This window comes from Procambarus clarkii, chromosome 79 (assembly GCF_040958095.1).
Source record: "Procambarus clarkii isolate CNS0578487 chromosome 79, FALCON_Pclarkii_2.0, whole genome shotgun sequence".
In the NCBI taxonomy this organism is placed as follows: Eukaryota; Metazoa; Arthropoda; class Malacostraca; order Decapoda; family Cambaridae; genus Procambarus; species Procambarus clarkii.
In genome coordinates this window covers 6,576,596-6,592,800 of record NC_091228.1, presented here as the reverse complement: position 1 = coordinate 6,592,800, position 16,205 = coordinate 6,576,596, and the positions used below count along the sequence as shown (strand labels likewise).

General features: G+C 46.3%; 1 protein-coding gene across 1 annotated transcript; it reads right to left on the bottom strand.

Annotated features, from left to right (window-relative positions):
* Positions 1–339: 339 nt before the first annotated feature.
* LOC123764568 (pancreatic triacylglycerol lipase) lies at positions 340–15,965 on the bottom strand. The gene is made up of 11 exons (XM_069314501.1): positions 15,872–15,965; positions 12,240–12,431; positions 11,596–11,867; positions 11,016–11,229; positions 10,633–10,788; positions 10,157–10,291; positions 9,371–9,498; positions 8,485–8,617; positions 6,294–6,414; positions 5,739–5,927; positions 340–3,475 (listed from the first exon to the last, which is right to left on the bottom strand). The coding sequence occupies exons 1-11, from the start codon at positions 15,876–15,878 to the stop codon at positions 3,340–3,342; spliced, it is 1,683 nt and encodes a 560-aa protein (XP_069170602.1). The 5' UTR covers positions 15,879–15,965; the 3' UTR covers positions 340–3,339.
* Between the last annotated feature and the right edge of the window lie 240 nt (positions 15,966–16,205).

Below are 16,205 nucleotides of genomic sequence, written 5' to 3'. Positions count from 1 at the left end.
GAAGAACTCCTGGGTCACAGCCGGAGGGAAAGAGGTATCAGTGGCAAGCGCCAAGCCCCTGAATATACCACTATATACCACAGCTGGAGTGCCTACAGGCAGTGTGAGAAACCCTGACTTGGTTTCAGTGGAAGCCTCGGGACCCCCTATAGGCTTCAGAAGAATCCACTAAGTTGCATTGCTTTTAGCATGTCGTGCTACAGTGATTTAAGGCGTGTGGTTGGGAGTACCCAGTGTGCAGGTTCGAATCCTCCCTCATGGCTCCTATTTATTTTCTTATCGTCTATCATATTTTCTATATATGGAATAAAGATTTTGGAAAATAAAGCAAATTACAAGTGACTTTAAGCTTTATTGAGGTAAATTGCAACGTCTTGTTGATTTTGTTACGTTGATATCATGCCTAGATTATAATTTTAATACATAATTACTTAGTGCTAAAACATGCAGACATAAGGTTAGCAACATTGCAGGAGCCAAAATACTTAACAGTTAACAATATGTAATGATGGTGATATACACAGTGATTGTGATAATGAGCGAAGTGGTTAATTAGCATTTGTCATGACAGCATTCCTGTCACTCTCTTCTGGGGCCTTTGGTGTCTCGTCATGCACTCTCAGCCTTGCCATGTGCACTCTGTCTCCTCTAATATTCCGGCCGTTTAATTCCCTTTTAATCTACCGTTGCTGTTTCACAGTGGCCTGCCATAGTGGCTCTATCAATACCTGCCATAGTGGCTCTATCAATACCTGTCCATAGTGGCTCTATCAATACCTGCCATAGTGGCTCTATCAATACCTGTCCATAGTGGCTCTATCAATACCTGCCATAGTGGCTCTATCAATACCTGCCATAGTGGCTCTTTCAATACCTGCCATAGTGGCTCTATCAATACCTGCCATAGTGGCTCTATCAATACCTGCCATAGTGGCTCTATCAATACCTGCCATAGTGGCTCTATCAATACCTGCCATAGTGGCTCTATCAATACCTGCCATAGTGGCTCTATCAATACCTGCCATAGTGGCTCTATCAATACCTGCCATAGTGGCTCTATCAATACCTGCCATAGTGGCTCTATCAATACCTGCCATAGTGGCTCTTTCACTCCATGCCATAATGACTATCAGTCACTGCCATAGTGGTTCCATCAAACTTGGCCATTGTAGCTCTACCAGGTTCTGCAAGTGTGCTTCTAACATAGCCTGCCTCTATGGTTGTATCACCAACAAAATTAGATCATGCTCTACAATGTATCAGACACGCTAATGAAATATATATTTAGTTTAATCACTTTTATTCCTCAAAGAACATTAACCACACAGAATATAAAATATATGTACAAGAATGTGTGTGTTCTATTCAACTCCACTGGTAGGGCTATTCTCCACAAACACAGGCGTAGAGTCAATTATTTCCGAGCACAATAATCCGAGCACAAGCACTCCAGTACAGAGATAAATTACAACACGTTCACAGACAAGTATTCTGTGTGGAATCATATCTGAGGCGCACCACACTTCTGGAGGCTATGGTCACACAGTAGTGACTCGAGTGTATGTACTCCAGGAAGGCCCTCACATGTGTACACACTCCAGGAAGGCCCTCACATGTGTACACACACTCCAGGAAGGTCCTCACATGTGAACACACTCCAGGAAGGCCCTCACATGTGAACACACTCCAGGAAGGCCCTCACATGTGAACACACTCCAGGAAGGCCCTCACATGTGTACACACACTCCAGGAAGGCCCTCGCATGTGTACACACTCCAGGAAGGTCCTCACATGTGTACACACTCCAGGAAGGTCCTCACGTGTGTACACACACTCCAGGAAGGCCCTCACATGTGTACACACTCCAGGAAGGCCCTCGCATGTGTACACACTCCAGGAAGGCCCTCGCATGTGTACACACTCCAGGAAGGCCCTCACATGTGTACACACTCCAGGAAGGTCCTCACATGTGTACACACTCCAGGAAGGCCCTCACATGTGTACACACTCCAGGAAGGCCCTCACTTGTGCACACACTCCAGGAAGGCCCTCATGAGACGTAATTAGTCTCAAGACCGCTGAAGTCAACCAAGAAACAGCTCCTCGCTATCACGGAGGAAACTTTTCTCTCGGGGGATAAATGGCTCAATTATACACAAGGAATCAATGTTGTGTTGCAATTATAATATGCAACACAGTTTTTGTTCCTGGTTAGTAAGTGTTGTTTATAAATTGCTTCGTCCTCCCAGAATATGCAACGTGGGTTACATTCCCACTTGGAATGTAACCCACATTCCCACCGTGGGTTACATAAGCCATTTGTTTCGTCGACGACGACGAAACGTCGTCGTCCCTTCAATTTCTAGTGTGTGGTCTGGTCAACATACATTCCCTTAACATTTTGCTCTGACCTATGCCTGGATCAGCTTAGGGAGGACGTCCTGAAGGTTCCTTAAATGATTGATGACGATTAAGCCACCCAAGAGGAGGCACGGGCATGAATAGCCCGTAAGTGGTAGATTTTTTTGGGAGTGTGATCTTTGGTCATGAAGGTTCCTTGAAGACTGGCGACCTGTTTAGAGCTGTGTGGCAGTGACCCAGCTCAAGATAAGGAGTCGGCAGCCCTCGGGTGCCTTCAAGACATCGTCTCTAAGCTGAGGCAAAAGTCAGAGCAAAATTTGAGATGAATAAGCCATTTTCCACACTTTAAAGGCCTAAACAATCAGAAAATAACACTACCCAGGGAAAGTATAATTGATACATCATTTCGTATTCAAGTGGAAATGTGAGACAATCATCCCATCACATGTATAATACTGCATAACCCGCAGCAAACATTACAGCTCTGTAATGAACAGCTAATGTAATGGAGTCATCGGTTGGACTCATGCCAGTTAGGTTTCAGCAGAAATAATATAAAATCTACAGTTTCTAGAGTATAATTTGATTAATGTCTTTTGATGCTGGTATTGGTCAGTCGATCCTTATCCTCGAGGATTGATGGTCCAATTGTGAGCTGGTGGACGTCTGGCCGGGGACCCCACTAGCCAGAGGGTGGGGGTCAGGTTGAGGGTCAGGTCGGAGACCCCACTAGCCAGAGGGTGGGGGTCAGGTGAGGGTCAGGTCGGAGACCCCACTAGCCAGAGGGTGGGGGTCAGGTGAGGGTCAGGTCGGAGACCCCACTAGCCAGAGGGTGGGGGTCAGGTCGGAGACCCCACTAGCCAGAGGGTGGGGGTCAGGTGAGGGTCAGGTCGGAGACCCCACTAGCCAGAGGGTGGGGGTCAGGTGAGGGTCAGGTCGGAGACCCCACTAGCCAGAGGGTGGGGGTCAGGTTAAGGGTCAGGTCGGGGAGGTCACCAGCCTGAGGGTAGTAGTCAAGTAGGGGTCAGGTCCAGGGATGCGTGCTACCTGCTCCCCACTCGCGACAAACACAGCTTCACTCGATCTCGCATTCGGCCGGTCACTCCGCTCTCGGCTGTAAAGAGATGCGTGTTAACCATTGCTGTAACCCTTCTCACGATATTCGTACAGTATGCAGGCGATGAGTCACAATAACGTGGCTAATGTTGACCAGACCACACACTAGAAGGTGAAGGGACGACGACGTTTCGGTCCGTCCTGGACTATTCTCAAGTCGAGAATGGTCCAGGACGGACCGAAACGTCGTCGTCCCTTTACCTTCTAGTGTGTGGTCGGGTTATCTTTGTCCAGTATGTAACACACTTAGACTACAACACTAAATTCTGCCACAAACTCACACTCTACAGAAATATATAAATATGCAATAGATTAAAAAAAAAGATTGTATTCGTTTTTTTTATGCCGGCATTAAGTAAAGCAAATCACTATTAACTTTAGGTGAAGCTGCTAGTGGAACCCTGAGGCATTGTTGAAATTGAAATTGAAATTGAAATAAGTTTATTGAGGTAAAATACACACAAAGGGATGAGGTAGCTCAAGCTATTCTCACCCCATTCAGTACAACGTGTTAATATACACATAGACACACATCACAAATAAACACATTACCAAACATTCTGAGAGGTAAAAATATACATTTCCTCCCTCACAAGTAGTATGGTATCAGACGTACACACAAATACTTTTATGACCTAGGTATACTGTATAGACAATTTAAGAGGCATTGTTGGGCGCGTCAATACTGGCTGTGATGATCCTGTTGGGCGCGTCAATACTGGCTGTGATGATCCTAGATTAAATCTACACTCCAGTGAGGATTTAGTAAATAATGTGGAGTTTGTGGGAGCAAGATCAGTTTAAGTGGTCATCATCAAATTACTTGAAAATACACTTTAATATAGCCAAGTCTCTTAAAATTAAAGTGTTAATAGTAACTATTTGGTGGAAAGTACCAATATGTAGTGATGGATCACCAGAAAGTACCAATATGATCAGTGATGGACCACCAGAAAGTACCAATATGTAGTGATGGACCACCAGAAAGTACCAATATGTAGTGATGGACCACCAGAAAGTACCAATATGATCAGTGATGGACCACCAGAAAGTACCAATATGTAGTGATGGATCACCAGAAAGTACCAATATGATCAGTGATGGACCACCAGAAAGTACCAATATGTAGTGATGGACCACCAGAAAGTACCAATATGTAGTGATGGACCACCAGAAAGTACCAGTATGTAGTGATGGACCACCAGAAAGTACCCATATGTAGTGATGAACCATCAGAAAGTACCAATATGTAGTGATGGACCACCAGAAAGTACCAATATGTAGTGATGGACCACCAGAAAGTACCAGTATGTAGTGATGGACCACCAGAAAGTACCCATATGTAGTGATGGACCACCAGAAAGTACCAATATGTAGTGCTGGACCACCAGAAAGTACCAATATGTAGTGATGGACCACCAGAAAGTACCAATATGTAGTGCTGGACCACCAGAAAGTACCAATATGTAGTGATGGACCACCAGAAAGTACCAATATGTAGTGCTGGACCACCAGAAAGTACCAATATGTAGTGATGGACCACCAGAAAGTACCAATATGTAGTGATGGACCACCAGAAAGTACCAATATGTAGTGATGGACCACCAGAAAGTACCAATATGTAGTGATGGACCACCAGAAAGTACCAATATGTAGTGATGGACCACCAGAAAGTACCAGTATGTAGTGATGGACCACCAGAAAGTACCAATATGTAGTGCTGGACCACCAGAAAGTACCCATATGTAGTGCTGGACCACCAGAAAGTACCAATATGTAGTGATGGACCACCAGAAAGTACCCATATGTAGTGATGGACCACCAGAAAGTACCAATATGTAGTGCTGGACCACCAGAAAGTTAACTTTTGTGTCACTGAGTTTGGAAACCTTTGTATAACTGCAACATATATATAAGACTTAACCTTACCTTTCCTAGCAATCCTGGATCTAATCCACGATATCTTAGTCAAACTATTTTAATACACCTGGTATTTCTTTCTAACAATAACTGAAGTCATTACAAGACTGACATCGGCTGATAATACACAGTTCCTAGTGTTCTAGATGATCCAAATGATTTTGAATCGAACAAATCCACAAGGGCCGTGACGAGGATTCGAACCTGCCAATATCCTCGTCACGGCCCTTGTGGATTTGTTCATTTGATGCATCACGTTAGTGTGATCTCTGTGTGTGATTTTGAATCGATACAACTACGTTAAAGGAAAGAATACATATATATTGATCAATTTCACACACCTTAGGGAAAGGTTCTCTATGTTGACGAGGGTGAGTTTGGAGAGAGGAGGGAGGTCGGCGTCGCAGGTGGGACAAAGGTGGTCACCTTTGGCCGTCCAGGTGAGCTTAGCGGACACACTGGAGCTCAGATCCTCCCCGTGTTCCAACAGGAAGCTGTACCTCTTCCCAGGCTCGAAGCTTTGCCAATACCTAAAGCCACAAAAATTTGTATAAGCGTTTAAATCTGAGTAAATTATTAAGAGATAACATTTTACAACTAAAAGCACATGCACTTAGTTGACCAGACCACACACTAGAAGGTGAAGGGACGACGACGTTTCGGTCCGTCCTGGACCATTCTCGAGTCGAAACGTCGTCGTTTCGGTCCGTTCTGGACCATTCTCAAGTCGAAATGTCGTCGTTTCGGTCCGTTCTGGACCATTCTCAAGTCGAAACGTCGTCGTCCCTTCACCTTCTAGTGTGTGGTCTGGTCAACCTTGTGGATTTGTTCATATGATGCATCACGCTATTGTGATGTCTGCGTGTAAAGAACATTCATATTTCATCGAGACTTACCCAGTTGTAAGGCTGAAATGCGAGGAATGTCCGGTGCTGGAGAGGAAGATGATGGTGAGGCGGCCCGGCATGGTCCCCCACGGTGTCTGCGACAGCTCCAGCGTCAGTAGGAAGTGGTACACTGGAACACAAGAAGCAGACGGTTATCTTGAGATGATTTCGGGTCTTAACGCCTCCGCGGCCCGGTTCTCGACCAGTCTTTTTTGTTACACACCCCCAGGAAGCAGCCCGTAGCAGCTGTCTAACTCCCAGTTACCTATTTACTGCTAGGTGAACAGTGTATCAAGATGAAAGAAACTCTCCATTTGTTTTCGCCTCTGCCGGGGATAGAACCCAGAATCTCAGGACTACGAATATGAAGCGCTGTTCACTCAGCTGGCAGGCCCCATAACAGGGCAAGGTCGGTACAGGTCGGTACAGGTCGGTACAGGTCGGTACAGATCGGTACAGATCGGTGTATAATATAACAAGGTCGGTACAGGACAAGTATCATGAGTGGTACAGTGAACCCCCTCGGGACTTAACATGATTGGTGTCATGGGTGGTATCTACGAGTCACCATCTCTACGTCAAGTCTAATCCTGAACGTGTAATCACGAATACGTCAGTTTTTGTGCTTACATTATCTTTTTAAGACTTGGCGAAGTCTGTCCCTCCTGACGGGAGACATCTCCCGTCACGCAGGGTGCAGTCGCACCTACGCAGGTCTCCAGTATCATCTATTGATACTAATAATGGCTCAAAAGGGCCACCACTTACGGGCTATTCATGCCCGTGCCACCTTTTGGGTGGCTTAATCTTCATTAATCAATCAATCTTTCCCTCCTGCTTTCCAGAGCTGGCCGTGGAACAATGCAGGCTGTTCACAAACACAAGGGTCTGGGTTCGATTCCGAGGTAGGTGCCTCTGTTCACCTAGTAATAAACAGGGACTTGGGAGTTAAGCAACTAGGGATGCTAGTGAGGAGTCACTCACATGTCACCAAAGTCAAGGTACAAATGTTACCAGCGACCTCTTACCGACCTCGGGTTCGGGGTTGCCTACCCAGAGATCACGTATTCAGGGCTGCTCATCCAGTTTTTGTCCAAATTAGTAAACGTATGTATCGAATATATCTATTAATGAACAAGATAATCTACTTAGAAAGCGCGACAACTATACACATACACACACACACAGTGTACAGGACCATTTGGTCACCATTTGGTCCGGGAGACATCCCCTGTCACGCAGGGTGCAGTTGCGCCTCCACAGATCTCCAGTATCATCTCTTGATACTGGTAATGGCTCCAAAGGGCCACCACTTACGGGCTATTCATGCCCGTGCCACCTTTTGGGTGGCTTAATCTTCATCAATCATCATCACAGTGTACCAGAGGTCATGACCTCTTCGTAGGGTGCAGTCGCACCTCCACAGATCTCCAGTATCAGCTCTTGATACTGGTAATGGCTCCAAAGGGCCACCACTAACGGGCTATTCATGCCCGTGCCACCTTTTGGGTAGCTTAATCTTAATCAATCAGTGTATCATCAGTACAGTTGTCACCATTGCATCGGGCACCTAGCTGGTTCCCGGGGTGAGAGCCAAAAGCTTTCTCAGCGATCTGGGTTCTAGACTCGTCGAAACAACAAGAGACCAAAGAGCTGCCAGCTACATTCACATAATTTTCACTATGGCAATACAGAGCTGAAGCTCAACCCTGCAAGCACAATTAGGCGAGTACATGAGAAAAGCACACATTGTAGTCTATATATTCTCCCCCTGACCCACTGACCGTAACCAAGGTAGCTCAAGATTTGCAATTTCTGGAAACATATTTAGCATCTTTTTACTTGCCAATACTGCATAACAGTTTGAAATAAAATATAAAAATCAGGTGGGTGGCAGGAGAAGAAAATGCACACATGCATATATGTTGACCAGACCACACACTAGAAGTTGAAGGGACGACGACGTTTCGGTCCGTCCTGGATCATTCTCAAGTCGATTGAGACAATCGACGTCCCTTCAACTTCTAGTGTGTGGTCTGGCCAACATACTTCAGCCACGTTATTGTGACTCATCGCCTGCACTTGCATATATATATGGAAGCCATACCCCTAGAATGTCGTATGTTGTTGTTCTCCGAGGCTACGGGTCCTCACCAACATAAACAGAAGTGATTTAAACACAAAAATCAGGTATACTCACAGCAAAAATGGGGGTCTGGGCCGGTGGAGAGGTAGAGCTGGAGGCCGACCGCTCCTCTGCCAGCCCAGGTGTCTGCGTGGATGCCCATGGGAGCGCACCTACTGCCGTCCTCCCCACAGTTGAAGCACTCTCCCTGCCGCCACACATACAAAACATTATACAAGGCTCTCTAAACGTGGCGTCTATATGCCCGGTATCGCAATAAACATGGTCTTGAATCTTCATGGGAGTGACCTCGGGCATGCAAAATACAAATCGGCTTCTCTACCAACTTGGCCAGAATGCCTACTATAAGAATGACATTCTAGCCTATCGTACATAATTTGGGATTTAAACCCCTTCCTGAAGCACAACGGCGATAACTGGGGGTTTATAATTTAAATTCTAGTTAGGGACTTTCTGTAAAGCCCCGTAGAGCACTCTGGCCTATCTGGCAGTTTTTTTTTTTTTATTTTAGTGACCCGAGATGAACCCAGCTATGAGACATAGGCCTATTCTAAATTAAGGAGAGCTTTTTTCTCATTATTGGAAGTCTAAATCTGAGCTCTTATAGAGCTCTCTATAACGAGCGGGTTTATTTCATGGGGTCTAACGTGAGGGATCAGAATGTTCACAGTAAACATATATACACAAACTTTGAGTCATGTAAATCCCTTAAATTCACGAGAAATATGAAAATTAAATACAAAAATATTGTAAAATTAAAGTTAGATTATAAAAAAAACACCACTATACTCGTAGTTTTCAAAAATGGCTTTAAAGAATCGATAAGAATGTGAGAATTTCCATCGACCGATGAGAATTTCAGATTTATTATAAATCCTCGATCACAGATCACTCGGCCACAATATGTGTTTGTGTACGAGGGACGGAATTTAATACTCACAGCTCGGTACTGTTGGTAGGACTGGCAGGCGAAGGCGGTGTAGGGGCATTGAGAGACGATGGAGTCGGCGAAGAGCAGCGAGGACCTGATGTGGCTGCATCCAAGGGCGTCCTCAACAGCGTGCCAGGCTGAAATATATATATATACAGCTTCACAATTTTTGTTTTTTGAATCTCCAAGATAAAGTTTTCAAGTCTCGTTGGTAAAGAATAAAAAAAAAGGTGGTCCAAAAATATGCCAAAATGGCCATTTAGCTGCAAAAGTAATTACATACATATTATTATCATGAATTTTCTGTTTATTGTACATGGGCATTTTTTTAGGAACATGCTGCTTTCATTAATTTGATGCAGTTCAATAATTGGACTTTTGCCTTCAGATTTCAGTCAGAATCCACATAGCAGCGTGTCAGATGCTCTGAAACAACACTAAATACACATAATTTTTTCACGTCTGATGCATCACATATGCTGATCTAGTGACGTGAGGCTACTGCGGTGGCTAGTGACGTGAGGCTACTGCGGTGGCTAGTGATGCGAGGCTACTGTGGTGCCTAGTGACGCGAGGCTACTGTGGTGCCTAGTGACGCGAGGCTACTGTGGTGGCTAGTAACGCGAGGCTATTGTGGTGGCTAGTGACGCGAGGCTACTGCGGTGCCTAGTGACGCGAGGCTACTGTGGTGACTAGTAACGCGAGGCTATTGTGGTGGCTAGTGACGCGAGGCTACTGCGGTGGCTAGTATCGTGAGACTACTGAGCCCACAGTCTCCTGGGATAATGAACTCACCTCTGGTGAAGTTTCTCCCGGTGAGGAGCCACCTGAGAGGCGCGGTGAGGGGGGGCTGGCACCCCGGCTGGTACTTGCCGTCGTTGGGGTAGAAGTCCAGGTGCCCAGATGGCTCCCTTAGTCCATACCCACCATCTGTAACACACAACATCTTTAGAACACAACATTTTAAGAAACTACCGGGAGGGGGTTCGAAAACAATTGTCTTGTATGGAAAATCGAATACAAGATATTGTTTTCAAGTTCTAAGCTAGTATGACTATGTAACACATGAAAGGAATATGTAATCTTGGAGCAAAAGTCTATAGAGAGTCTTTGCGGTGACATGTTTAGGGACTTTAAGGAATGCTTTGTTAGAAATGTTTTTGTTGGTGCATTGCATTATAGAATATAGTAGAATACGAATTGCTTCGTGGACCAAAGAACTATTTCCTTGATCGTCGAAAACTTGTAACCAAGATTTTCCTTAAACTTACCGAAGGAAAACAGGGAAGAGTCGGTGTGGATGACGTCGACAAAGAGGGCGTCCGAGGGGTCCAGACGAACACTGGCCGGCATGTGTTGGAAGTAAGGCTGGGCCGGGTCCAGTCCAGTGATCCTTCCTAGTCCGGACACTCGCTCCCCGGCGTACCCTGAGGAAAGTTTATGTTCGATTAGTCCCAGCAGTGAAAGGCTACACTGTTGCACCCGAAGTCTTCCAGGCGGAAATCCTTTAAACATTTGCTAATTAAAAACCCCTAACATATGCAGCATCCTAGTATTACAAAGCCACCTAACAGATAAGTGTAAATTCAAATACAATTCCTAATGAAATTCAAATATTCAAATATATAACAAGTAAAGCTAAAGAGGCACCTACCGGAGACATGGGCGCCCAGAGAATGGCCAATTAGGTGTACATCTTGTGGACTGTGGCCCGTGTGGTCCTGGAGCCAGTGAATGAGGTGGGCCACTTCCAGGCCGGCCACCCGGGCGTTGGCCACAGCCTGCTCGTACAGCCCCAACGACCCGTCAGTCCAGTCCATCATCACCACGTTGTAGTCATTGACCCGCAGGAAGGCGTGAGCGATCACCTGAACAAGAAAAAACTATTTGTCAGTACAGGATACAATTAAAAGAGAATTTGAGTTAGAGGAGAATCGTGTTCAATGCTATGATGAGAGATGCACCTTAATGGTGACATATTACGATGCAGTGATCTCTAGGACACTGTTATTGGTAGGAAGTGTTAGGTTTGGTCCCCATAATTCATACATGAAAGCAAGATGAAACAGATATATATTGTTTGTTGTATTCATTAGTTGGTTAGGTTAGGTGGGATGTTTGGGTTTCTGCGCTTCTAGCTAGGTTCGAACGCTGGATCTTGTACGTTGTGGCAAATCGAGAGAACGTGCTGATTAATCAACTTTAAATTTGTAACCGAACAAGCCTATACTCGCCTCTAACCAAGGCATATCTCGGCCATTGAGGTAGCCGTGGATAATTATTTTGGTCTTCCTGTTAGGCTTGAAAGAGGACTTGAGAATCTGCTGGAGATCCAGAGCAGACACCAGCACGCCCTCCGGGTCCTCCCTAGACTGCACTGAGAACGTCACATGCAGAGACTCCCGAGGCTCCGGCTGGAGGTTGAGCGGCCGGTACTGCTGGTCGTAGAAGTCAGCGCCGGTCTCCAGACACCCAAGCTCCCCGAAGCAGTAGCGCTCCGCTGACTCTGTGCCAGAGGAAAACATATAAGCAAAATATAATTCATTGTCTAAAGGCGAAGTAGGGACAATAATTCCATTCACCTGGGCTATATGGGTCTCGAACCGTGGACTGTGAGGACTGTTTGCCTGTGAAGCCGAAGCTCCAACGACTAGGCTATGAGTAGTCTTTAAAAAGGAAAGTTTTTAGGGACAATAATAAGTTTGATCTAGTTAACAACTGAATGGGTTTACCGGCTTGACACACAGCCTCATCCTAAGATAAGGACCCCCAACATTCTTCCTCTTCCTTGGAAGGTATACAATGACCCATTTACCTAGTCTACATAAATCCCATTATATATATACTCTGTTTTCAAAGTTTGTGCCGAGGTAAGTACCATTGTAGGACTGGTGAGGGAATTTGGTGGGTGACGGGGTGAGGGAAGACGGGGTCTTGAGGGCGCGTCCAAGGGCTGGAAGATCGAACACCACCCGCTCCAGCAGGTTCAACAGTGTCTGCGTGGCGGCGGGAACAACCAGCAGTACTGCTGTCAACACCACCGCTCGACACACCGTCCGGCTCACTCCTCCTGCAACACATCAAAATAGGATTAGTGTGTGAGTTTAGTAATTGCATTATGGTAATACCCCGTGAATTTATGTTGTATAGATAAATGTAAAATAAATTATGATGGACAGTTGCTTAGTGGTACATATAATGGTACCTAAGTGCTGCACAGTGTTATTCTGTCTTCCAGGTGAATTAGGTGGGCTTTGATAAGCCTTAGTAGCCCAGGCTTTGGCTTTGATAGTAGCCAAGGCTTTGATAAGCCTTAGTAGTATGCCCAGTAGCTGAAACTTGATTCCCCCCCCCCCCCCCAGATACAGCTAGCGAGGTATGCACACACACACACACACACACACACACACACACACACACACACACACACACACACACACACACACACACACCATCATACGTATATAATATATTTCCAAAGGTAAATGTCGCAGCATTTTTCCTCATGGATCAATCATATGTTCAGATCGTCATAAAACATGAAATTACATATTGAAAACATTCCTTGTGTGTCGACTCCTATGTATCCGGTGCTTCGTTAATGACCACATGACGAGGCGGTTATAATATAATACTGGGGGTGGAGGCAGAGGAAGCGACGAAGGCCACTATGACACTGCATGCCAACCCGTCCTCCTAACACAACGTCACATTTTGACGTATACTCTAAGGTTAAAAATCGTCGTACTAGAAAATGAAAGCGGGTTCGTGAAATTGACAAACTGTTCTGTTTTCTGTTTTGGATCCTCTGCTAGGTTAGGATAAAGGTACTTTAGTACAACAGTTTCCTGACGCAGGCGATGAGTCACAATAACGTGGCTGAAGTATGTTGACCAGACCACACACTAGAAATTGAAGGGACGACGACGTTTCGGTCCGTCCTGGACCATTCTCAAGTCGATTGTGTTTCAGTTTCCTGACGTTTGGGGTACCTTAGGAGGACGGGCTGAGGCAGCACACGGAGAGGGGTACTATATGCAGGTGTCTGGGACCAGAAGACACGTACCAGACTCGAGCAGCAGACGGGAGTTGACAAGGAAGCCGCCTCTTCCTGGTGACGGTGACAACACCACCCACGGGACGTCTTCACCTGAAGGCCATTACGTCCACAAATACAGCTCCCTCCTCCAGCATATTGTAAACAAACACCTCAACACAGCATACTCCTCGGACCAAGTACTATATTTTTTTTTTTTTTTTTTTTTGAGATATATACAAGAGTTGTTACATTCTTGTAGAGCCACTAGTACGCGTAGCGTTTCGGGCAGGTCCCTGGAATACGATCCCCTGCCGCGAAGAATCGGTTTTTCATCCAAGTACACATTTTACTGTTGCGTTAAACAGAGGCTACAGTTAAGGAATTGCGCCCAGTAAATCCTCCCCGGCCAGGATACGAACCCATGACATAGCGCTCGAGGAACGCCAGGCGAGTGTCTTACCACTACACCACGGAGACTGTCAAACACGGCCTTGATGGAAAATACCCACCCATATGAATCAAAGGAAATATTACAACGACCTTGTTCAAGCACTGAATAGATGAAACGAGCTGGGAAGGACAGGCTCAACGCCCGGGCTTGGGACCGCAGTCCAGCGAGAGACGAGAGGCGGCACCCAAGAACTAAGCAGCACACACACAGAATCCTTTCTTCCATCATCTCTGCCTCCCCAGTACCGTTCCCTGCATCTCTCTGGACGTCACGTCCTCTACGACACAGGGTGGGGACCAACTAGGGAGCAGGAGACACAGGTGTCCAGCACCTGAGCTTGGTGACCTCGTCAGGTGAAGACATCTGATCAACGATTTCCGTCACTGACCGCCGGAACCAAGGCTGAATGTTTGTATGTATGGGAGAGATGGGGGGACTAGGCGCCTCACCTGCAAATTACACACGAGACACTCGGCCCCCATGACAGGAGAGCTCCTTGCTACCCGTCAAGCTCCTTAAGGTAACCTTTGTTTACCTCAAGGAGCTCCAGAGAATTAACGTCCTCGCAGCCACGGCCTCTAGCGGGCTTGAGCCGGCTACGCAGTGTGGGACCAGCTCTGTGCAGGTAGCTGCTGACCTTTCTTGGGCTAACTGTAACTTCACTCACCTGGTGATAGTCACCAGGGCACGTAGTGAGTCGCCACGACACGTGGTGAGTTATGAGGACGCGTGGTGAGTTACAAGGACACGTGGTGAGTTACGAGGACGCGTGGTGAGTTACGAGGACACGTGGGGAGTTACGAGGACGCGTGGTGAGTTACTTTGGATGCGTGGTGAGTTACGAGGACGCGTGGTGAGTTACCAGAACGTGGTTGAAGCCATCAACACAGCCACTCTCCCGGTCAAAAAAGATGACCGGCAGGTGAACACCCTCATAAAGACTGTCAAGCAGTATGAGGGTGCCGCGATAACAGCTTGACGATTAAATGCAACCTCAGAATACTGAAAAGAATCACTGAACAAAAAATTGTACCACTTACGGGCTATTCATGTCCGTGCCATCTCTTGGGTGGCTTAATCTTTATCAATCAATCATCAACAGTGAACAGGGCACCGCTCCTGTGCCAGATAAGTCCACTACGGGCACACCATAGCCCGCGCTACTTGCCCCGCTCCTGTGCCAGGTAAGTCCACTACGGGCTCACCATAGCCCGCGCTACTTGCCCCGCTCCTGTGCCAGGTAAGTCCACTACGGGTTCACCATAGCCCGCGCTACTTGCCCCGCTCCTGTGCCAGGTGAGTCCACTACAGGCTCACCATAGCCCGCGCTACTTGCCCCGCTCCTGTGCCAGGTAAGTCCACTACGGGCTCACCATAGCCCGCGCTACTTGCCCTGCTCCTGTGCCAGGTAAGTCCACTACGGGCTCACCATAGCCCGCGCTACTTGGAACTTGTTCCGAGTAGCTGAATTTATAACATGCAGTAAACAATACGCTAAAATGAATTATTGCAAGGAAAACACACCCTACACTGAACAGTACTCTACGAGGTCCAATAGATCTTCTCACGTTTTGTGATTATAATGTAAATATGATTATTTAGTAATTAGATCAATACTGTTTTACACATCACACGTGTTAACATGAAATCACAGGTGTTTTAACGCTGCAACATTACAGGTGTTAAACACTGAATCGTCACATGCGTTTAGCATTAACATCAACATCGCAGGTGTTTAGCAGTACAAGATCGCAGCTGTTTAGCACTACAGCATCACCGTTATTTAACATGACAAGTCACAGGTGCTTAACACGACAACATCACAGGTATTTAACACATCACACTTTAAAATAACATCACAGGTATTTCCCACATCACAGGTATTTTCCAGAACATCACAAGTGTTTAATACTGTATTTCGTTTAACACAATCGGACGTGCAATCCAAGCACCACAACTAACCAAACATACCACTGGACACACGACTCATCTCAGACGACGGGTCAAACCTGTTACATACCTGCCATGTGTGTATATATATATATGTGTCTTGCAGCGCAGCCTCGCCTCTACTAAGTAGCTATACTGTTCCTTGCCACGATCCTGCCTCCTTGACGGCCGGCCTTGGTCTGTCCCAATGTCTTGACGGGCTAGGTACCTGTACTCCGCCTTCCTAGACCCTCACCACCTCATCTCATTGAGATCACGAGTTCATAGTAAGATAATCACGTGGGAGATCTACCCCCGGAAGAGATTACGGCCCGGAATAAGCCTTGGCGTACTGCGTGAGTGGAATCTGCGGGGTAGAAATAGCCTAGGCTACTCTATCCCTTTGAGATGTATTTCTTTCTTAT

Bases quoted from the DNA above. Each gene is read 5' to 3' on its own strand.
- LOC123764568 (XM_069314501.1), bottom strand. The intron at 10,292-10,632 runs GTAAGTTTAAGG...TGTGTGTTACAG, and splicing joins CTCTTCCCTGTTTTCCTTCG to ATGGTGGGTATGGACTAAGG. The intron at 5,928-6,293 runs GTAAGTCTCGAT...TTGTGGCTTTAG, and splicing joins CATTTCAGCCTTACAACTGG to GTATTGGCAAAGCTTCGAGC.